Source organism: Monodon monoceros, unplaced genomic scaffold (genome assembly GCF_005190385.1).
Source record: "Monodon monoceros isolate NGI ecotype Baffin Bay Population unplaced genomic scaffold, NGI_Narwhal_1 Super_Scaffold_4, whole genome shotgun sequence".
Lineage (NCBI taxonomy): Eukaryota > Metazoa > Chordata > Mammalia > Artiodactyla > Monodontidae > Monodon > Monodon monoceros.
Genome location: NW_021703781.1, coordinates 20,671,509 through 20,695,990, shown reverse-complemented (window position 1 = coordinate 20,695,990; position 24,482 = coordinate 20,671,509). Strand labels below are relative to the sequence as shown.

The 24,482-nt window shown below is 38.9% G+C and overlaps 1 protein-coding gene across 1 annotated transcript in view; it reads left to right on the top strand.

Annotated features, from left to right (window-relative positions):
• PPA1 (pyrophosphatase (inorganic) 1) overlaps positions 1–12,091 on the top strand; it is a 36,947-nt gene extending 24,856 nt beyond the window's left edge. The window contains exons 7-11 of the mRNA XM_029201267.1: positions 4,803–4,930; positions 5,206–5,291; positions 9,921–9,990; positions 11,114–11,153; positions 11,741–12,091. Coding sequence (XP_029057100.1) covers positions 4,803–4,930; positions 5,206–5,291; positions 9,921–9,990; positions 11,114–11,153; positions 11,741–11,772 — 356 coding nt within the window. The 3' untranslated portion in view covers positions 11,773–12,091. The remainder of the gene's footprint in view (positions 1–4,802; positions 4,931–5,205; positions 5,292–9,920; positions 9,991–11,113; positions 11,154–11,740) is intronic.
• The last annotated feature ends 12,391 nt before the right edge of the window (positions 12,092–24,482 follow it).

Below are 24,482 nucleotides of genomic sequence, written 5' to 3'. Positions count from 1 at the left end.
ATTTATTTATTTTTAAAAATTTGAAAACTGAGATATAATCCACATGCCATTAAATTCACCATTTTAAAGTGTACAGTTCTATGGTTTTTGATACAGACACTAGTCTGTTAACCATTACCACTATCTAATTCCAGAACATTTTCACCACTCTGAAGCCCCATATCCATTAGCAGTCACCCCCTATCCCCACATCGCTCAGTCCCTGACGACTACCAGTCTATTGTCTGTCTTTATGGATTTTCCTATTCTGAAAATTTCACATAAATGGGGTCACATGATATCCGGCTTCTTTCAGTTAGCATACTGGTTTCAAGGTTCATCCACATTGTAACGTGTATCAGTACTTCATTCCCTTTTTTTTTGGTGGTGAAATTAACATAAAATTCACCATTTGAACTATTTTAAAGTGTACAATTCAGTGGCATTTAGTACATTCACAGTGTTGTGCAACTCACCACTCATCTCATTCTAGAACATTTACATCACCCCAAAGAGAAACTCTGTACCTTTTAGTAGTCACTCCCTGTTCCCTCCTCCTCCCAGGACCCGACAACCACTAATCTGCTTTCTGTGTCCATGAATTTGCCTATTCTGGATATTTCATATACATGGAATTGTAAAATATGTGGCCTTTTTGTGTCAGGTTTCTTTTACTTAGCATAAGGTTTTCTAGGTTCATCCATGTTGTAGCATGTATCAGTACTCATTTTTTTAATGGCTGAGTTATATTCTATTATATAGATTTATATCACATTTTGTTTGTCCGTTCATCTGTTGATGGACATTTGGGTTGTTTTTGGCTATTAGGAATAATGCAGCTGCTATGAATATTCCTGTACAAGTTTTTGTGTGGATGTGTGTTTTTAATCCTCTTGGGTGTATATACCTAGGAGTGGAGTTCCTGAGTCATATGGTAACTCTTATGTTTAGCCTCTTGAGAAACTGCCAAACTTTTTTCCAAAGCGGCTGCACCATCTTACAGTCCTGCCAGCAGTGCATAAGGTTCCGATTTTTCTACTTCTTTGCCAGCACTAGTTGTTATTTATCTTTTTAAATTATAACCCTTCTAGTGGGGTGTGTCTTTTTATTTTTGAGTTATAAGAGCACTTACATGTTTTGGATACTAAACCTTTATCAGATATATGATTTGTCTGTATTTTCTTACATTTTGTGGATTTGTCCTTTCATTTTCATTTTCTTTTTTTTTTTTTTTTTTTTTGCGGTACGTGGGCCTCTCACTGTTGTGGCCTCTCCCGTTGCGGAGAACAGGCTCAGCGGCCATGGCTCACGGGCCCAGCCACCCCACGGCACGCGGGATCCTCCCGGACCGGGGCACGAACCCACGTCCCCTGCATCGGCAGGCGGACTCTCAACCACTGCGCCACCAGGGAAGCCCTGTCCTTTCGTTTTCTTAATGGTATCCTTTGAAGCACTCAAGTTTTTCGTTTTGATGTAGTCTGTTTTTTTATTGCTTGTGCTTTTGGTATCATTATCTAAGAAACCATTGCCTAATCCAAGGTTACAAAGACTTAGTTATGTTTCCTTCTAAGAATTTTATAAATATAGCACTTACATTATTTCTTTCTGCTGTTTTACAGAGTACGATCTCATATATATTTAAATATATGCAAATTATATGTAAACTCATTTAAAAAGGACTCAACGCCAACCTTTAATAGTACATTGGGAAGAAAGATGAAAAGAGTCTGACTTTTTGTTTCAGATACTTCTGTATTGACTAAATTTTGTACCATGAGAATGCATTCCTACATTTAGCTCTGATTCTAAATGTAGGTGTGTGTGTCCATTTTCAGATGTGCTATTTACACAAGAGTGCACGTGCTAAATAGCGTGCTTTGGCCACAGTTAATGAAGCCACGCCATCATTACATCAGCACAATTTTCTGGGTGTCATTTCCCTGCAGTAGAAGTTATTAGGACCCTAAAATTTTCTCTGGGGGGGCTGGCCCCATGATGCAAGCAGTATGCAGCTTTCCTTAAATGTCAGCCTAAGGCAATGTCCATCATCAGTTATAACTGGAAGAGTATTAGGTAGAACTAACTAAGAGTAGAACTCTTGACAAGCCACAACTTTGGGAGGGATACACACAGAGTCATGGAAGAGGATGGCCTACCCAGTAAAGCAACCAAGTTGGCCATGTTGATCCCCTTTGTTATTGTGAGCCCACGACGGCCAGTGACCCTTCTGCCTCAGTTGTGGGCATCAGGAAATTGAGCATTTTATGCACATGGTTGCATGCTGGTTAGAGGCTGAATCCAGGGAACAGCACAGAACTGGTGCTGTCTTTGGTAGGATCTTTTTTTTTTTTTTAATTTATTTTATTCTGAAATTCAGTGACTTTTTGGGGGGCTATTTTTATATTTTAATCCTGGGGGGGGGTTTTTTTGTTTGTTTGTTTGTTTTTGCCATGTGGTTTGTGAGATCTTAGTTCCCTGCCCAGGGAGTGAACCTGGGCCCTTGGCAATGAAAGCACAGAGTCCTAACCACTGGACTGCCAGGGAAGTCCTTGTCTTTGGTAGGATCTTGATGTGGCATCAGGAGGCAGTTCAGGGAGCTCTGCAGACCACTGGCTTTGTCTGTACGTGTATAATGTACAACTGGAGGAACAAAAATTGACTGAGTTCTTTTCTCCTACTTTTTTCCTCTGGGTCTGGTGCTCACAGTTCCCTAGTCAGGATCCAGCATACCTTTCAATACCTGGTTCACAGTCAGTGAGTTAATCAACTGTTATATTTTTCCTTGCTGCAATGTAATACAAAAATATGTTTGATCTTTGTCTCCAGTTCCTGGCAAGGAACTCCTAAAACACTTGGACTTTCCTGAGTGACGGGTGTCTTTTTTATTCATAATGAGCCCCTTTCATCACCCCTGAGCTTATGCTAATAAGGTGACTTACGGTGGGGCCCCTAGCTAGCCTCAGACCAGTTCAGTCAACAGAAAAACTGAATGATTAGAGGGTGGGAACCTCCAGCCCCAACCACTGACCTCTGGGATCGGGAGGGGAGGCTCCATAAAAAGTCTGGAGTCACGAGATGTAGAGCACTTGTAAGTTGGTGAACACACTGAATAGCTGGGAGGGTGGCACGCCTCCCCACCAGAGAGCATGGAAACTGTGCACCCCACATACTGTGCCCTATGCATCTCCAACATTGGACTGTTTCTGAGTTGTATCCTTTATACTAAACCAGTAAGCATAGCACAGTGTTTTCTTGAGTTTTGTGAGTATTTCTAGCAAATTATCAAACCTGAGGAGAGAGTTGTAGGGAACTCTGATTTACAGCTGTTGGTCAGAAGTATGGGTGGCCTGGGACTTGGCGACTAGCGTCTGAAGTGGGATCAGTCTTGTAGAACTGAACCCTCTGACTGTGGGACTTGATGCTAACTCCAGTTAGATAGTGTCATAATTGAATTGTCGGACACCCAGTTGGTATTCCTAAGGAATAGAACTGGATGGAAAATTTGTTGGAAGATACCCTACACTTGTATTTTGGATTTCTGGATTTTCAAACTATTTCTGTATCAGGTGATATGTTTTATATGAATTCTAAGTTCCTTGAAATTTATCAGTGTTTAAACATTTCCCAGTTCAGTTTGTAACCTTTCCATACTTTTAGTGGTACCCTGATAATAAAATGCATGGTATTCTTTAACTATGTAGATTATAAACTAGGCTTAAGCAAAGTTATTTTATAGAAATATAAATAAGCTGTTGTTGAATGTATTCCTCCTTCCAATTACAATTTTCCTGGTGTATTTTTTTTTTTTTTTTTTTCACATGTATCTAATATTTGTTTGCATGGAGAAGCAGTTCAGTCATTTAAACTTGAGTTTGATGACATTGAGGCTAGGCGCTGTTAATGGCTGTACAGAAACTTTTAAAAGTTTTTTTACACAGGACACTTTTTTTTTGTTGGCCAGAACTAAAGTATTGTGATACTGAATGCCTATACTGTAGAGTGAGAAAAGCCTATTCACATTTAATATGTAACCTATCAATGAATATGTATAATGCATTTTTCTTGTCTTTTTGTATGTAATTGGGGTGTGATCCTCGAATACAGCCTCAACCTGTCTTTTGGTATCTTCTGTCCATCTCTTAGAAGTTATGTACACCTGCCAAACTATTCTCATTATGTAGCTGCCAGTTATTTCTCCCTTCTCTTATCTAGTAGGCGTCACTATGGTACTGATTGTTCTCTTAGTATACTTAATGTCAGAGCTATTTTAAGACACTAGATGATTTCCTTTTATTTATTTATTTAATTTATTTTTGGCTGCGTTGGGTCTTAGTTGCTTCGCGGGCTTTCTCTAGTTGAGGCGAGCGGGGGCTACTCTTCGCTGCAGTGCCCAGGCTTCTCACTGTGGTGCCTTCTCTTGTTGCGGAGCATGGGCTCTAGGCGTGCAGGCTTCAGTAGTTGTGGTGCAAGGGCTCAGTAGTTGTGGCTCAAGGGCTCTAGGGCGCAGGCTCAGTAGTTGTGGCGCATGGGCTTATTTGCTCTGTGGCATGTGGCATCTTCCCAGATCAGGGCTCAAACCTGTGTCCCCTGCACTGGCAGGCGGATTCTTAACCACTGCGCCACCAGGGAAGCCCCAATGATTTCCTTTTAATGTTTGTATGTGTTCTCTTCTCAACAAGGTGTTAGCTCTAACATTGTCTTGAAAGTTTTTGATAATCCATCCCGTAGCTCTTTCAAAGTACGCACTTGATATTTTTATTGAATGCATAAATAATTACATACACATCTTGCAATCTGAGAAGAGAATCTTATTCTCTTCTTAGATATTAATGATGTCAAGCGGCTGAAACCTGGCTACCTGGAAGCTACTGTGGACTGGTTTAGAAGGTACAAGGTTCCTGATGGAAAACCTGAGAACCAGTTTGCTTTCGACGCAGAATTTAAAGATAAGGTAATGTGTCACTCAGAACTGTAGCTTTAGGCCTATTTGTATTGAGACTTATAATTTAACCATATTGTTACCATCTAAAGACAATATGATCATAAAACAGATGTCTAAAGACACACGACAGGCTTGATGTTGATTTATTCATTTAAATGATTTCTTCCATTTTTGATAAAAAGAAGTGATTCAAAAGAGACAAAGTTATCAGGCTTTGGGAAAATATTGAGAATAAGAAAAGAACACGTTTCTATTATTCTAACGTATATCTCTTCAAATTATAGGACTTTGCAATTGATATTATTAAAAGCACTCATGACTATTGGAGAGCATTAGTGACAAAGAAAACTGATGGAAAAGGAATCAGTTGGTAAGCATTAACTCTTTTCTGCATGTTTAACACAGAAAGCAGACTAGCTTACTCCAGAGGTTTTAATTACCTTAACATACTCCACCATTACATTCACTTAGGGAAAGAGACTGGTTTTGTCAATGCTTATTAAGCCAGTAGGAAGTGTAGACTGAAAGAAAAACCACACAATGGGAAGGTTGTGAGTTAAGTTTTATTCGAGGACTGTAGCCCGGAAGATAGCCTCTCAGATAGCTCTGAGGAACTGCTCCGGAGAGATAAGGGAGGAGCCAGGATATATATGAACTTTTTTGCCGGGAAAACATGTAGTCAAGCATAAAAAGATTACTGCTATTCATAAAGAAGAGACCTCTCGAGTTAATGATTTTAGTGTTTTTCTGTGTATGGGAAGAGGCAAGAATCTGGGGTCATGTGAAATTTTTTCTTAGAAATGCATGTTAACTATCTAGGGGCCAATATACCCAAATGTTTCCTGGTTTTCTCCATCCTGAATTCCCCTCAGGGCTCACTGTCCGTGGGTGACTGTAGTGGCTAATGGCTTGATCCTTGTAGAACTGGAATGGCAGGCAACATTTTTTTTCTTTACAGAAGGTAACTATATAAACAACTGAAAAATGCCACAAGATACTCTCTGAATAAGTACAAACTAAAACTATAAAGGGCGCAGTGAGATCAGAGCTTTGTAAGGCTAATCGGGAAAACCTGCCTAGCATCAGGGTGCTCAGAATGGGATGGGTATAATCAGGTTGAGTTCAAGGGTTGGTATTCTCTGATGTGAATATGTAAGGTTCATTACAACTAAACCAGGATCTACTATGCACACTGAATTAACTACTACTACTAATAATAGCTAATATGACTGAGCAGCTAATATTTGCCAAGCCTGCAACACAGATGCAGGGAGATTAAACTTAACCAAAGTCATACCACAGTAAGCATTTTGGAGTTAGGACTCGCATCCAAGTCTGTCTGGCCCCAGATCATTTTTAGTACAGTACTTCCTCTTTTAAAGATTATAAAAGAATGCCCACCATTACCGCTTAACTAGTGTTGTTCTGGAAATACTACTTGATGAAGTAAATAAGAGAAAGAAGATGCAGGAATATTGGAAAAGGGGGAGCAAATTGTTGCAGATGATATGATTGTGTACCCAGAAAACCCTAGAAAAAAGAACTCAGCAAGGTGAATAATTACAAAATGAGTATATATGTACATTGCTAGCTTTCTATATGAAGTGTAACAGAAGCTATAATGGAGGAAAAGATCTCATGTAGAATAGTATTTAAAAACAAAACACAGTATAAATAAGAAACCTGAAGGACCCAGAAGAAGAAAAGTTTGACTCTATTGAGAAATATAAAAGATGTTAAATAGAAAGGTATATATTCATGAATAACATTCAGTTTCATCTAGAAAAAATCTGCATCTCAGAATAACAAGGGAAGTTCTGAAAAAAGTAAGGGTAGTGGTGGTGAGGAAGAGTGTTAATTATTTTGGTACTGTTTAGTAATATTGTTTTACTAAGAATTTGGTACTGAAGAAGAAAGTCAAATTATTCAGTTCTGTTAGAGTTTGATAGACCTAAAGTAGATCTAAAGATGTATGGGAATTCAATTTATAATAAAGAAGGTGTTTTAAATGAGTGGTTTGGACCAACCACTGTTTAGGAAGAAAATAAGACTAGATCTCTATCTCACTCCTTACATTCCTTACGCCAGATATACACACTGGCAACCACCCTCATGGCTGTGGCCGTTTCATTTTGGAAAGGTGCTGTAACCAGGCAGGTGCTCCACAAGTGCCCTGTGCAAGCAACCCAGCACCAGTGTTCTTACCTCCAACTACTTTATATCCACATGTTAACTGGGTGCTGGCTGCAAACTAGGGTTTGTAACCCTAGTCTTACATCAGCATTTAATTACAGACAGATAAATTGTAATGTGAGAAAATTCTAGAAAAAGTATAGGTGAATTTATTCATTAGCTTGTAATAGGGAAGACCTTTCCAAACAGAAGACAAACTCAAAATCCATAAAAGAAAGATTTACTTGTGGTATTATTTTTTTTATGTATCAGGAGACAATTTTTCCCAGTTTCTGCTTAAACAACACATGACAGAGGGCTAAATTCCTTAATTTATAAATAGCTTATTCTAATTGATAAGAAAAAGAATAATTCAATAGAAGGAGAGGAACAGATAAAAAAAGAAAATTTACAGATAAGATGTACAGTCTCATTTTATAATTTTTTTTAATAAATTCTTTCAGGATTTGTTTATTTCATTCGTAGTGGAATTAGTTTATTCTTTTTTTTTTTTGGCCGTGTTGGGTCTTTGTTGCTGTGCGCGGGCTTTCTCTAGTTGTGGCGAGCGGGGGCTACTGTTCGTTGCGGTGCGCAGGCTTTCCATTGCGGTGGCTTTCTTGTTGCAGAGCATGGGCTCTAGGCGTGCGGGCTTCAGTAGTTGCAGCACGCGGGCTCAGTAGGTGCAGCACATGGGCTCTAGAGTGCAGGCTCAGTAGTTGTAGCACATGGGCTTAGCTGCTCCGCAGCATGTGGGATCTTCCCAGACCAGAGATTGAACCTGTGTCCGCTGCATTGGCAGGCAGATTCTTAACCATTGTGCCACCAGGGAAGTCCTCATTTTATAATTTAAAATGCAGCTCAGAAAGATAGTGTTATCCCCCAGTAGCTTTGCAAAATTTTAAAAAATTAAATGATAGCCGGGATGGCAAGAATATCTATATCTATATCTATCTATCTGTCTATCTATCTATCTATCTGTCTGTCTATATGGTTGGTGAGAGTTTAAATGGGTACAACCTTTGTGAAGGGCAATTTGACAATATTCAGCCCAAAATTTTAAATGCATGTATTTCTTTGTAGAACCACTACTAGGAATGTATCCTATAGATATAGTCCCAAAAGATTTATGTATAAGGATGTTCATTGCAGTGTCATTTATAATAGCAAAAAGTTAGAAGCAACCAAAATGTAATGGTTAAGCACATCCATATAATAGAACAGTATATGTCACAGTAAAAAAAAAGAAATTTCTCTCTATGTTGATAAGGAAAGACAACCAAAATATATTAAGTGAGAAAAGCAAAGTCCATAGTAGTATATTTAGTATGATCCCATTTATGCAAGGTGAGATACACACACACACCCCAGCATCTGTTTATATTTAATTTTTTTTTCTGGAGGGAAACAAGAGCTATAGATAATGATTGCCTTTGGAGACAACCATTTGGAGATGGGAGGGAGAGAGGCTTTCAATTTGTGACTTTCTGAATTTTCTAACTATATATGTGTATTACTTTTTTTTATACATGTCAGTTTATCTGGGTAGTAAGATTTTTTTCTGATTATGAGAAAATCCTAATGTAAAAATAATTCTCAGGAATCTTCTGTTCTGTAAGTCAGAATAATGTCCTGTAAAATGCAAACATTGTCTCTCCACAAACAAGAAAAACTGAGCACAGTTACACATTTGTGTGAAAATGTACAATCATGAGACTTTGCTTTTAATAACTTCTCTATTTTGTGGTGTCCTATTATTTCTATGGAAATGGGCTTAATGCATGTTAAGTGGCAGGTAACTGAAGATATTTATTTTTCATTTTAATAGAATATTTCTGATCATACCCATGTTATAATAATACACAATAATTTAATACATAGGAAATTTTGAACTATAGTTAACCAAAAAATGTTTTTAAAAAATCATTTTAATCACAGTTTTTCCATAGATACTCTTATTAACATTTAGAGTTTTTTCTTTTTACAGTCCTTTGTGTATAAGTATAATATTTTCAAAAATAATTAGGATCATATTGTATATACAATTTGTTTTATGGTTTAAAAAAGTTAACACTATAAGCATTTCTCATGTCATTAAGAATGTAATACTTTCCTACTATATAACATTCCATCTGTGTAATATTCCACCTCATGGATAAATCATTTTTAATCATCCCTGTTGTTGGACATTTTGGTTACTTCCAAGTTTTCACTCTTACCAATAGTGAAATCGTGTATGTTGAACATCTTTGTACATCATAGTTTAAATCTCTGAGTTCTGAGGTGTGGAATTTATCTATCAAAGAGTATGTGCTTTTTAAAAGGTTTTAGACACATTTTTTTGTTTGTTTTTTTATTTTTGTCTCTTACTTTTTCTTTTTTTATTTTGTTGTGGACACATTTTACCAGATTATTTTTCAGGAATATTGAACCAGGTGTTACTCCTGCCAGGAGTGTCTATCTCAGATGTCAACACTGACAGAAACTGGATTTTTTTGTTTTTTGTTTTTTTCATTTTATCTAATTAGGAAAGATATGTTTGTCATTTTCATTTGCATCTTAGCTCTTTCATTGAGAATTACACTGCATTCAATCACATACTTTAAAATCTGAACTAGTTAAGGGATTTGAGTAAAATTGACCACAAGAATAGCTGTATATTAAATAATTAGAATATTTAATATAGGTGAGAAAGCTTTCAACTAAGCCAGACTTGAATCTCATCTGGCCTACCACCTTCAACTTGTTATTTTTAACAAGAGAGAGTTATTAATAATGAGAGAGAAGTTTTTGTTACTGTGACTCATGACAATTTTCCTTTGTTCAATAGCATGAATACCACAGTGTTTGAGAGCCCCTTCCAGTGTGATCCTGATGCTGCCAAAGCCATTGTGGATGCTGTAAGTAAAGGTTTCCTTGAAAAAGAACACGCCTGGTGGCCAAAAAATGGGGTGTTGAATGGGGAGGGAAAGTACCTTCAATAAATATTTGAGGATGTCCTGTACACATATTACAATGTAAGATCTTGAAATTACAAACCATAAATACAAGTAGACATTTGACTGAGGGGAAACCTGAGGAGGGTCCTAGCCAACACTATATTGGGCAGATAACAAAGTAGGACAATTTGTAAAAATCAAAATGACTCCAGAATGTTCTAAGTAACCCAAGTGCCTGAGTACTTATCATAAGCCATTTTTCACAAAAGTACCAATGGGAACTTATTTGACTTGGTCATAGCAAGGAATGAGAAAGTTACCAAATTTCAGGTACCATTGCAGGAGCGGTTTATAGTCCTAGAGGAGAATTTCATGTGAGGAAGTAAACTGTCCATCAAAGAAATAATTTTGTTTTTGTATTATTTTTAATGATCTGATTTGTATTAACCTAAAGACTGAAGATTGTCTAAAATTATTCTCATTTACAATATTAAATAAGGAAAACAAATGAAAATGAGGTCTGACTTTACAGCCTTGTAAACAGGGTAATACAAGGGAAAAGGACAATTTAATGATGAAGCCAATACATTTAGATTTATTTTATTTGTATATGAATTTTGACAACAGAGTTGAGATGAATAAGATAAATTGGAAGGGATAAGCCATTGGTTAACAATCAAAACTTTTCAATGAGAACATTCTGCCTACATTTTATATATATGTGTGTATATATAAAACCTTTATATATACATATGTTGGTTTTTTAATTCTTTATTTCAAAAAGCAGGTTTTTTAAAATTGGAGTATAGTTGCTTTACAATGTTGTGTTAGTTTCTGCTGTAACAAATTTATTTTTATTTATTCTCCTGTATGTCATTAAAAGGTAAGAGGTTTGAATTTGTTAGCATTTCTTAGCAGTAGAGCAAGCTCTGCATTGTTACTATCTATTGTAAATTATTTTTAGGACCTAAAAATTGGGATAGTTGTCTTCTGTTTAGATTCCTTTTAATTTTTGTATCAGTATACTTTTTTAGCTTATTCTTTTTCTGGGATTAGACTAATACATTTTAACATTTTATTTTAGTTACCACCACATGAACCTGCCTGCACAATACCAACAGATGGTAAGATCTATATCTAGTAAAATTACATTCAACATTATGCATATGTGTGGAAAATTACATATGTATCTATAGATACGTCTTACATATACCACATACATACAGAGAAAGAGAAGGACAGGGAGAAGAAGCATTTTTAGAGTTCTGTAGCATATGTGGGAAGAAAAATGGCTGTACCTACCACATTTAGGGCCACCGCTGTGACAGCATGACCATGACCCACTGTTCTCAGAGTTCCTGGTAGATGCCTTGTGGAGGTTGGAGCAGGCTGGGCTCTTTGTCCCCATCTGGCCCCAGGCTGCTTCACCCAGGAAACAGTTCTTTCCACCTTTAGATGTTAGAATTCTCTGTAAGGTTCTTCTTGTGAGAATTGCATGTCCATAGGATCAGCATGAAGAGTAAAGCAGCCCAAAAGAAAACACTGGTAAATTACCTGTTTTTGCTGTAGTGAAGCTTTGCATGTATGTAGGTTTGTTTTAATGTAATCCATAGGAGGATACATTAAAGCAAATATATTATTCATTGTTATATGTTGGGTGTAATTTTGATTCCTAACAGGGATTCTAATTTTTTCTTTTCCCTGACTACAGTGGATAAGTGGTTCCATCACCAGAAAAACTAAGGAAATTTCTCTGGAATACAAGCTGATATTGCTGCATCCTTTTCGTCTGAAAGCATTAGATGCAAAAGTAGTAACTTTTCCAAGCTTTAAATTTATAGAACTAATCAATCAAATTCTGCTGTGACCAATCCAATATATCCATACTGTTATCCATCTAAAAGCATCTTTCATATCAACTAAGATAACTTTTAGTTCCTGCTTAAATATCAAGACAGTTGTAGTTTGGAAGTCATCTGTGAATAAATGTCCAAGATAAGTACGTATTGGATGTATATGTTTGCCATGTGTTAGGAAATAAAATTATTTTATTGAAACTTGGTTTATGATATTTTTACTTTAATCTTAAGCCTAACACTACCAAGCAGGCTTGGGTGCTGTTTGGTATTTGTTTTCTGTGAATGATCTTATAATTCACTTTTATTTATTAGACTAAAACTGACTTTATTTGTAGGCACCTGAAAATGAAATCCCTTATATTTACAGCAGTCTTGATACTATACTCTTACCTAATTCCTATCATCCCATTGTGAGCCATCAGCCAAGATAGTTTTGTGATTAAATTCGTGGCTTTGGAGCTGTGCAGACCTGAGTTTTTAATCCTAGCCTGTCTACTTATTTAGCTCTATAATCTCAGGTCAGTGTTGGCATACACTGACTGTGTTTTCTCAATCAAGTTGTGATTTTCTTGGTTGTTGTTATGATGGGTGATTGTTAATAATATCCTAGACATTTTGTCTGTTATATTAGGAGACACTAGGATCCATTTAAATCTTTTAGCAGGCATCACCCTATTTAGGGTTAGCACATGGGTCTTGGCCTGCTTTTGTGGACTGTGGTTTCAATGGCAGTTTAATTTTCAGCAGCTTTGCAGTGTTATTTTGGTCAGCTTGGTTTATCTGGTGCCACTGGGGCTTCTGTTGGTTCCTGCTGGTGCTGCCTGAGGGGGCTGAGTATCTCTTGGTGGAGGAGGAGAGTCTTAGGCTACAGGGATAAAGAAGCTTCCTGAACTGGTCTACCCATTATAGCTGGATTTCTCCCTCAGGCTCAGCTCACCCACCTACCTAGGTAACTCTTGGTGGAAAAGGGGAGTCTCAGACCTTGTGCAGAAGGAGAGTGCCTCCCTGGTTGTTTATTTCTGCCTGGGCTCCCAATGAGCCCCCTTGCCAGGTAGTGTCATGCCCACCAGAGGGACCCCCCTTCCCTATGGGGGAGGTGGAGGAATGAGCCTATCTAGACTGCTTCTGTTGCTAGGTTAGGGGTTGGGAAGGACTCTTCTCCTCCTCCTGGTGGTGGTAGGATGCATGTGCCCTGTCACTGCTGTTCTCTGGTCCTGGGGGCCCAAACCAGCTTGCCTTCTTAGCACCTTTCAGAGTTCTTGGTTGTGTCTTGTCACCTCCAGGGTCTATAGCTGTGCTTAGCAGGAGAAGTAGAGAAAAACAGGTCTATGCCTTCTTGTCTGGTCCAGGACCAGAAACATCAGCATTCAGATTTTAGTAATATTTCTCTTATTCCTTTTGTAAGTTCTGCTTTTAAATGCTGCCTCAGTCATTGTAATATGTGATTTCTGAAGTGATTTGTTACGATAAGAAATATGTTTTCTAATGAAAGACTATACAAAGTGGGGGACTTCACAAGTATTAGTCCAATAAATAGGAATCATCCGCCCAAATTTATGGAAAGGAAAGGGGATAGAACACTAGTCAGAAGAAATGTCAGCAGTAGTTCTCCTGTATGAGATCCTCTGTAGAAAGCTTCCACTCCTCTGTTCAGGTAAGGAATGTAAAATACTCTTGTATTCACTTGCTAGGCTACCATAACCAAGTACCACAAACTGGATGGGCTAAACAAGAGAAATGTATTGCCTCACTGTTCTGGAAGCTAGAAGTCCGAGATCCAGGTATCAGCAGGCCCATGCTCCCTCTGAAGACTATTGGGAAGGGTCTGTTCCAGGCCTCTCCCTGCTTTTGATAGTTCCTGGCTTGTGGCAGCATAACCCTAATGTACACAAGGTGTTCTCCCTGTGTGCTTGTTTCCAAATTTCCCCTTATAAGGACATCAGGGGAAAGAATTCCCTGGGGTCCAGTGGTTAGGACTGTGCTTTCACTGCCATGGGCCCGGATTCAATCCCTAGTTCGGGAACCACAGGCTGTGTGGCGCGGCCAAAAAGAAAAAAATACAAACATCAGTCAGGGCTTCCCTGGTAGTGCAGTGGTTAAGGATCCGCCTGCAAATGCAGGGGACACGGGTTCGAGCCCTGGTCCAGGAAGATCCCACATGCCACGGAGCAACTGAGCCTGTGCACCACAACTACTGAGGCTGCGCTCTAGAGCCCGCGAGCCACAACTACTGAGCGCACGTGCTGCAACTACTGAAGCCCGCGCGCCTAGAGCCTGTGCTCCACAAGAAGCCCACTCACTGCAACAAAGAGTAGCCCCCGCTCGCCACAGCTAGAGAAAGCCCGTGCGCAGCAATGAAGACCCAACGCAGCCAAAAATTTTTAAAAATAAAATAAATAAATTGAAAAATAAAATAAATACAAAAAATAAAGTATACAACACAATGGTTCTTCCTTTAAAAAAAAAGATACATGCACCCCAGTGTTCATTGCAGCACTATTTGTAATAGCCAAGATACGGAAGCAACCTAAATGTCCACTGACAGAGGAATGGATAAAGAAGATGTGGTACATTTATACAATGGAATATTACTCAGCCATAAAAAAACAATGAAATAATGCCATTTGCAGCAACATGGATGGACCTAGAGACTATCATACTAAGTGAAGTAAGTCAGACACAGAAAGACAAACATCATATGTTATCACTTGTATGTGGAATCTAAAAAAATGATACAAATGAACTTATTTACAAAACAGAAACAGACTCACAGACTTGGAAAACAAACTTATGGTTACCAAAGGGGAAAGGTGGAGGGGAGGGATAAATTAGGGGTTTGGGATTAACATATACACACAATTATATATAAAACAGATAATCAACAATGACCTACTGTACAGCACAGGAAACTCTACTCAGTATTCTGTAATAACCTATATGGGAAAATAATCTGAAAAAGAATGGATATATGTATAACTGAATCACTTTGCTGTACACCTGAAACGAACACAACATTGTAAATCAACTACACTCCAATATAAAATAAAAATTAAGTTAAAAAAATTTTTTAAATGTAATCTCAGCAACACTGCATGATCAATGCAGTTTTTCAGGTAAGGCAATCTGAAGCGTTGGCCCAGTTGTATAAAGGATCTGAATGAGAACTCCAATTAGAAATTCAAAATTCATTTTCACCATCCCTGAGCCCAGGCCTGCATGTGCTGCAGCTGTAATGGCAATTATGTCCTATCTAATCAGCACATTTGCTACGCAAGAGCTTATATTGTGCTTCTGCACAGAATGTTCTTTACATTTAGAACAGCTGCCCTTACTGCTTTCTGGGAGTCTAGGCCAAAGGGAATTTGCCTTTACACTGACAAGAGTGCTGTGCGAATTGCTTCATGATGGCAAGTATTTATTGAAGAGTTATTAACTCGAGTCGATTGCCACAGAGTTTATTGCTCCCTCTGTCTCTCTTTGGGATCTTTCCCTTAGTTATTACAAAACCTTTAAATTAACAGAAAATATTCGCCAGAAATAAGATTAAGCAATGAACACCACAAGGGTATGTGGCAATCTGAATTTTTTAAAAAGGCTGAGAGCAAAAAAAAAAAAAAAAAGCCTGAGAGCAATTTGGCAATCTCTATCAAAATTTTAAATTTGTCTTTATACTTTGAGTCAGCAATTCTGCTCTAAGACTTCATTCTAGTTGACTAAGAATAGTCAACCGGGCACACAGCCTATGGCAGCTTTGTTAAGTATAGCAAAACCCGGAAAAATATCTAGCAGTCCAGTTAAGGAATGGCTAAATATTCGTACATGTAGCAGTCAGTGAAGTCACTGCATGGGCTGATATGGAAAAGATGTTCAAAATACCTAAGAGAAAAAGTTGTAGTACTCTATAGCTGCCAGCTATGGCCTGTGGGCCAAATCCAGCCTGCCAGAGGTTTGGTAAAAACACTTTATTGGAACACAGTCACACCCTTTCATTTATGAATTGCTGTGACTGCCTTCCAGCTACAATGAAGACAGAATTTAGTAGTTGGGATAGAGACCACATGACCTGCAAAGTCAAAAATATTTACTATCTGACCCTTTACCAAAACCATTTGCCAATCCCCGCTCTATCCTATGATCCTATTTATGTTTTTACAAAGGGAGCACTGTGGGGAAAGAGACACATTAATGGATATGCTTGTATGGGTATAGACAATTTCTGGGGACAAACAAACAAAAATAAACCACAGCCAACACTGGTTATCTCAGGGAGTGGGAATGAGTTACGTGCGGAAGAGGTCAGGCCCATGGAGTTTCCTTCCACTTTGTAGGCTCCTATGCTCTTTTTTTTTTTTTTTAATTTATTTATTTGTTTTTCTTTTTGGCTGTGTTGGGTCTTCGTTGCTGTGTGCGGGCTTTCTCTAGTTGAGGTGAGCGCGGGCTACTCTTCGCTGCAGTGCCCAGGCTTCTCATTGCGGTGGCTTTTATTGTTGTGAAGCATGGGCTCTAGGCGCGAGGGCTTCAGTAGTTGTGGCAAAGGGGTCAGTGGTTGTGGCTCGCAGGCTCTAGAGTGCAGGCTCAGTGGTTGTGGCGCACAGGCTTAGTTGCTCCGCAGCATGTGGGATCTTCCCGGACCAGGGCTCGAACCCATGTCCTCTGCAGTGGCAGGCGGATTCTTAACCACTGCGCCATCAGGGAAGCCCGTAAGCTTCTATGCTCTTCTATGCTCTTTGAATTGTTTTTCTAAAAGCAAGTATAAAATTTTAAATTTTTTTAAAGAAAATCAAATGAAGTAGGAGAAGGACACCAGTGGACAGTGCTCAGCACAGCTAGTGGCAGAGGGCTTCTCTTTCTCTCTCTCTCTCTCTCTCTCTCTCTCTCTGTATACATATGTGTATATATGTAATATATATTATATATCATATATATGTTACATATATATGATATATGTAATATATCATATATGTAACATATATGATATATACTTATATGTGGATATATATTATATATACTTATATGTATATATATATTATATATATACTTTAAATACAGAATAAGGACTGGGAGGGACTGAGCCGTGGAATCTAATTTTTAACCAGTTCCCCAGGTGATTCTAACATCGCCTATGTTTGAAACCACTGCTCTAGTCGTAAATTTCAGAGATCAGGAAAAATTTCTCATGGGGTTGTAGTTATGATCAGCATGAGATAATCCAGCAAACATCTATCACAGCAACAGCAGCAAATGATAATAGCTCCCATTTGTGAACACTTCCTAAGTGCCAGGCCCTATGCTATAGGCTCTACGTGCTTCATCTCGTGGGTATCCTTGTCCTGTCCCTCATCTTAGAGGCTATGCTTTCAGCTTTTCACCAGTGAGTTTAATGTCGGCTGTAGGTTTATCATATACGGCCTTTATTATGTTCAGATAAACCTACAGATGTTGGCCGTAGGTTTATCATATATGGCCTTTATTATGTTCACTGTATACCGACTTTGTTGAGAATTTTTATCATAAATGGATGTTGAATTTTGTCAAAAGCTTTTTCTGCGTCTTATTGAGACGATTGTATGATTTTCATTCTGTAATTTGTTAATGTGTTGCATCACACTGACTGATTTGTGGATGTTGAACCATCTTGCATCCCAGGGATAAATCCCACTTGATCATGGTGTATGATCCTTTTAATGTATTGTTGATTTAATGTATTTTATTTATTTTTAAAATTACACATTTTTAAAATTAAATTTTTTGGAGTATAATTGCTTTACAATGTTGTATTAGTTTCTACCATACAGCAAAATGAATCAGCTATACATACATATATATATATATATATATATATATATCCCCTCTTTTTTAGATTTCCTTCCCATTTAGGTCACCACAGTGCATTAAGTAGAGTTCCCTGTGCTATACAGTATGGTCTCATTAGTTATCTATTTTATACATAGTATCAATAGTGTACATGTGTCAGTCCTAATCTCCCAATTCCTTCCATTCCCTCTTCCCACTTGGTATCCATACATTTGTTCTCTATCAATAGTGTACATGTGTCAGTCCTAATCTCCCATTCCTTCCATTCCCTCTTCCCCCTTGGTATCCATACATTTGTTCTCTATTTGCTTTGCAAATAAGATCATCTATACCATTTTTCTAGATTCCACATATATGCGTTAATATACGATATTTGTTTTTCTCTTTCTGACTTACTTCACTCTGTATGACACTCTCTAGGTCCATACACGTCTCTACAAATGACCCAATTTCGTTCCTTTTTATGGCTGACTAATGTTCCATTGTTATATGTGCCACACCTTTATTGATTCCTCTGTTGGTGGACATTTAGGTTGCTTCCATGTCCTGGTTATTGTAAATAATGCTGCTATGAACATTGGGGTGCGTGTGTCTTTTTGAATTATGGTTTTGTCTGGGTATATGCCCATGAGTGGGATTGCTGGGTCATATTTTTAGTTTTTTAAGGAACCTCTATACTGTTTTCCACAGTGGCTGTATCAATTTACATTCCCACCAACAGTGCATGAGGAGAAAATATTTGCAAGTGAAGCAACTGACAAAGGATTAATCTCCAAAATATACAAGCAGCTCAATATAAAAAAAAACAAATAACCCAATCAAAAAATGGGTGGAAGACTTAAATAGACATTTCTCCAAAGAAGATACACAAATTTTAATATGTTAAAAATTCAAAAATTACAGATAAAGTCCTCCTTGCTTGCTGTCAATCCTACTCCCTTCTTAGAGATTAACCACTATCAGTTCGGTATGACTCTTTCTTGATTTTTCTCTATGCTTTTACACACATTTATCTGAATATAAATATACAATTTAGTATTTTTTAAGTATGTATGGGATCATAGTTATATACATTTTGAAATTTCATGTTATTATTTATAGATGCTACCCAATTCTTTTAAACTGGTGTAAAGATAATACAGATGTATTGTTGAACACATATTCTTAATCGACTCCATGAGACATGTTCCTGAAATCTAATGTGTTGTAGGTAGCTGGGATGCTGATTACAAGTTGGAGAATAGAAGGGGGCCAGGCAAGAAAGGTAGGCAAGGATCAGATAATGAAAGGGCTTGCTAAGGAGACCCTGGACTTTAGGAGGCCCTCGAGAGGCACCAACAGTTTTTAAAACTGGAAAGGACTATTATCTTATTTCCGTAATGGGTACAGAAGTATTCAAGGAATCCTGATGATCTGCAATGCTGTTTGATAATATCTCCCCCTCCCCGCCATACCCTTCTCATTAGGAAATATCCAAGCATATTTATTGAATGCATGACTCCTCTATAAATACTGGAATGGTCATGGTGTGGTATGCCATTTGAACATGTTCCACAAGCATTTGCTGGGTGGCCCTACAGGAGGCAGTGGAGGGGAGTACGAAGTGGTGTAGTGGTTTCCAAAGCAGGGTCCAGGCTCTCTGGAGGTGCTAGAGCGCCCTCCAGTGGGGCCATTAAAAATCTAGGAGATGATTTCCAAGTACCACTAGACTGCAAGACTCATGAGGGCAGGGACCCTATCTCTTCTGTTCCCCTCTGTATTCTGAGCACCTAGCATATGTTCTCACATATAGCATGCACTTCATAAATATTGAATGAATTAATCTAAAAAATACAAATTCTTTCATTGCTTCCTAAAGGGAAATAAATATGTAGCAAAATATGACTATAATTGGGTATCCACAAACTAAAATGTGTATTTTTGGACTTCCCTGAGAACTCTAATTCAATATTCAAAGTAGTCAAAAATTTTGTAAAGCTTCCACATTCAGGCTTCTTTTCTTTTCCTTTTTTGCACATATGGAGGGGGCTGGAATTTCTGCAATGTAAGGAAAGAATCTTTATTTTGTTGCATCCTTAATGCTTCTTGGGGACCTCGACCAATGTTTTTAAATTAAGAACTATTATTAATTATTCTACTAATATTAAGGGAGTATGTTGTGGGTGCTGGGTTAACCCTGTAATATGAACAGATACAAGAGTAGCTGCTAAACCTGTGTCTCCAAAGCCAGAGCCCAAGCCTGAAAAGACCCCTGTAAAGAAGGGAGAGCAGGGACCCAAACAGAAAAGTGGAGGGACTTCCCTCGTGGCACAGTGGCTAAGACTCCACGCTCCCAATGCAGGGGGTCCAGGTTCGATCCCTGGTCAGGAAACTAGATCCCATATGCATGCTGCAACTGAAGATCCCACGTGCCGCAATGAAGATCCCACACATGGCAATGAAGATCCTGCATGCGGCAACTAAGACCTGGCGCACCCAAATAAATAAATAAATAAATAAATACTTTTTTTAAAAAGAGAGAGAGAAAAGGGTAAAAGGCGATGTTGGCAAGGATGGGAATAACCCTGCAGAAAATGGAAATGCCAAAATACACCAGGCACAGAAAGATGAAGGTGCTGGAGGTGCCAAGTGAAACCAAAAACTGTTTTGTTTTTAAAAAAAATTTTTTTTAATATTTATTTTTATTTATTTGGCTGCATCAGGTCTTAGTTGCAACACTCCGGATCTTTGTTGCGGCACACGGGCTCTTTTGTTGTGGTGTGCGGGCTCAGTAGTTGCAGCACGTGGGCTTAGTTGCCCCGCAGCACGTGGGATCTTAGTTCCCTGACCAGGGATGGAACCCGCGTCCCCTACATTGGAAGGCGGATTCTTAACCACTGGACCGCCAGGGAAGTCCCCTGTTTTTTTTAATTGTCGTAAAATACACATAACATAAATTTACCATCTTAACCATTTTTAAGAGTACTGTATAGTTTAGTAGTGTTAAGTACATTCACAATGCTGTGCAACAGATCTCCAAAATTCTTTTCATCTTGCAGAACTGAAACCTTATAACCATTAAACAATTCCCCATTTCCGCCCCCTCCCAGGCCATGGCAAGCACCATTCTACTTTCTGTCTCTAGGAAGCTGAGAACTCTAGGTATCTAGTATAAGCGGTATTATATAGTATTTGTCTTTTTGTGACTGGCTTCTTTCACTTAGCATGTCCCCCAAGCTCATTCATGTTGTAGCATGTATCAGAATTTCCTTCCTTTTTAAGGCTGGGTAATATCCATTGTATGTGTATATCACATTTTGTTTATCCATTGATGGACACATGGGTTGCTTCCACCTCTTGGCTGTTGTGAACATTGCTGCTGTGAACATCAGTATACAAATATCTCTTTGAGACCTTGTTTTCAATTCTGTGGGTTATATACCCAGAAGAATTGCTGGATCATATGATAATTCTATTTCCTATTTTTGAGCAACCCCCGTATTGATTTCCGTAGGGGCTGCACCATTTTACATTCCCATGAACAGTGCACAGACTAGGAAACATACAATTAGTTTAAGAAGAATTAAGGTTTTTTTCCTAATTGCACTCTAGATTATGTCAAAGGGAAAACATTTAGAAATCTTAAGACTTTTACCTCTTCAAATTTTAGATGGATTGCTTTTCAGAATGATTTTTCTAATCAACATTTTATGAAATCCTCTAGCTGATAAAAGGTTAAACATTTACATTCTTCTCAAGAATTGAATGAATTTTTATGTATTAACACAGATGGTGTTCCAGTTTTTACCATGCTCAATGCAGCAAGGGATCATTAATTTTCAGCATGCATGCCCTTTCGGCTCCCTGGTCTCTCCTCTCCTTCACAGCCACATTTCTAATGGCACTGGCCAGGGTCACCGCCCCCTTTCCTCCTCTCATGGTCTCTCCTTAGGTCACTCCAGTCCAGCATCCATCCCCATTACTCCCCTGAAACTGCATGGGGGTCCCCATGGCCCCCATGTTGACAATTCCAATAGGTGGTTAATTTTATGGGTCAACTTGACTGGAATAAAAAACACCCAGATAGCTGGTGAAACATTATTTCTGGGTGTGTCTTGTGTTTCTGGAAGAGGTTAGCATTTGCTTCAGTACACTGAGTAAAGAGATGTGCCCCTCACCAACGTCGACGGGCATCATCCAATCCGTTGAAGGCCCAAATGGAACAAAAAAAACACAAAGGGCAAATTCTCTCTCTTCTTGAGCTGGGACATCCACCTTCCTGCCTTTGGACATCAGAGTTCCTTGCTCTAGGACCTTCAGACTCCAGGACTAACACCACCAGCCCTCTGATTCTCGGGCCTTCAGAGTCAGACTGAACTATTCCACCGACTTTTTTGCTCTTTAGCTTGCAGATCGAAGCTCGTCGGACTTCTCAGCCTCCATCACTGAGTGAGCCAATTCCTTCATGTATCTCCTCTTATACAAATCTATGTATCCTATTGGTTCTCTTTCTCTGGAGAACCCTAATACAGTTGCTTTTCAGTCTCCATTTCAGTTTCTGAGTGCCTATCAACCTAATGTTGAGCATGCATAGGGGAATAAGAATAGAGTGGGGAGAAGAATTACATAAAACTCCTCTGCTCAAACCCTCCATCTCCAGATCACTCACAAGAAAGTCTAAAGTCCTCACAGTGGCCTACAAGGCTCTAAAGATTTGCCCCTGTTGGGAGACAATTCTCTATGAATCTCGTATTTCTGCACTTCTTGGAGCAGAGGTACTGGAGGCCTTTATTTCGACTATCTTTTCAAGGACGTTCATATAAAGAACAGCCTTGGAAGAGACTCCATCTGAGGCAGGGGATAGTTTTGTCTGCTGTCCAGTGTAATACTGTCTCCATCTGGGTCAAAAGTCAGCCAGGTTTGCCTGCAGTCCATTATGAAAGACTGGGGCTCCCTAAGCTCTGGGTTCTTCAGCTGTGATGCAAATCCACTCTATGGGCAGCATCCACCTGGGCTGCTCTGCATCACCCCAGAGTACTTGTTGGGGGGCAAGTGCAAAATACACAAACATGAAGCTCAGGCTTTGAGGTAATAAAATCCTTTGTCTCTGCCCCAGGAGTCTCGTGTTTGCCAGTATCCGTGGAAGTGTGCCTGGCTAACTCATTAGGTAAGCTCTCAGAACCTTCCCAATTCTTAACCACCTACCCCACACCTTTCTCACCTCACCTCCTGCTACTACTTCCCTTTTCACCCTGCCTGGCTACGCTGGCCTCCCAGCTGCTCCTGGAAGCTGCCATGAACACTCCTCCTTGAGGCCTCTGCACATGCTGTGCTGTCAGCCTGGAACATGTTACCCCCAGATGTCCTTCAGGTCCTGTCCAAATGGCACCTTGGTGGGGCCTTCCTTGACTACTCTCTACTACAGCCTCGCCACCAATAAACGGGTCGACTTTTGCCAACCTGATGGGTGAAAATGGTATCTCAGTGAGTTTTAAATTTATTAACTTTTGTTATTTTCTGTATTTATTATATTTCTATTATGAGTTTATTATGATTAAAAGCCATGTGTATTTCCTTTCCTGATAATTGTGATTCTCTCCTTGTCTATTTTTTTTAACAACAGTCTTTTTCATTTTAATTTTTCACTTGCCTATGATGTGATTACACATATTTTTTCTCGTCATCTGTCTTGAGTTTACAGTGTTATCACTGTTGCTGTTTTGCCATATAAAATATTTTTATTTTTCTGTGGTTAAATTTATCAATATTTTCTTTTATGGCTTCTGGATGTTCAATCATAGCCAGAAAGGCCTTCTCTATTCCAGGATTATAAGGAATTCATCCATGCTTTTTAAAAATTTTTCTAGTACTTTTATGGTGTCATTTTTAAATATATATTTTTGAATCATTTGGAACTTACTTGATGTGGCATGTGACTTATAAATTCAACTTTTAGGTTTTCTTGACAACCCAACTGTCCCAACCCTTTTATTATTTATTTATTTTAAGCACATAATTGAAACACTTCTTAAAAACGTACTCTGAAAAAATTGCTTACGTGCATGACAATGCCTCTTTCACCCATTTTAGAGGTGGGTACACTGTAGTTTGGGGCATTTGTCAACTTGACCAAGGCTTCCCAGCTGGTAAATGAAATTTGCAGCTCTCCTGAGAATCTGCCTGTGTGCTCCCTCCCTCCTCCTGAGTCCCCCAAGTCATCCTTGTGGTTTGGAAGCCTCTTACCTTACAGCCAGGCTTCTAACAAGGCCCGGTAGTCCAACGCATTACCTTGCATCATTAACTTGCACCGGGGCCAACCTGTGCCTCCAGGTGTGCACACCGGGGTTCCAAGCCCTCTGGACATAGTTCCCCTGGTTTAGTCAAAGCTGGTGAGAGGCCTCAGAACATAGCCTGACCCCTTTCAAATGTGTCTGGGCAGGATTCACACTCAATGCAGAAGACCCACAAGATGAAAGGAGGGGGAAGGTGGTGAGCTTGCCTATCCAGCCCCCTCTGAGTATTGTTGGAGTTGCCAGGTGCCATTTTATCTTTTTAAAATTTTAATGTTTAAAATTAACTTTTGGGGACTTCCCCGGTGGTCCAGTGGTTAAGACTCGTTGCTTCCGATGCAGGGGGCGCAGCTTCGATCCCTGGCTGGGGAACTAAGATCCCACATGCCACGCAGCGTGGGCAAAAAATAAAAAAATAAATAAAATTAACTTTTATTGGAATATAGTTGATTTACAATGCTGTGTTAGTTTCTGCTGTACAGCAAAGTGAATCAGTTATATATATACATGT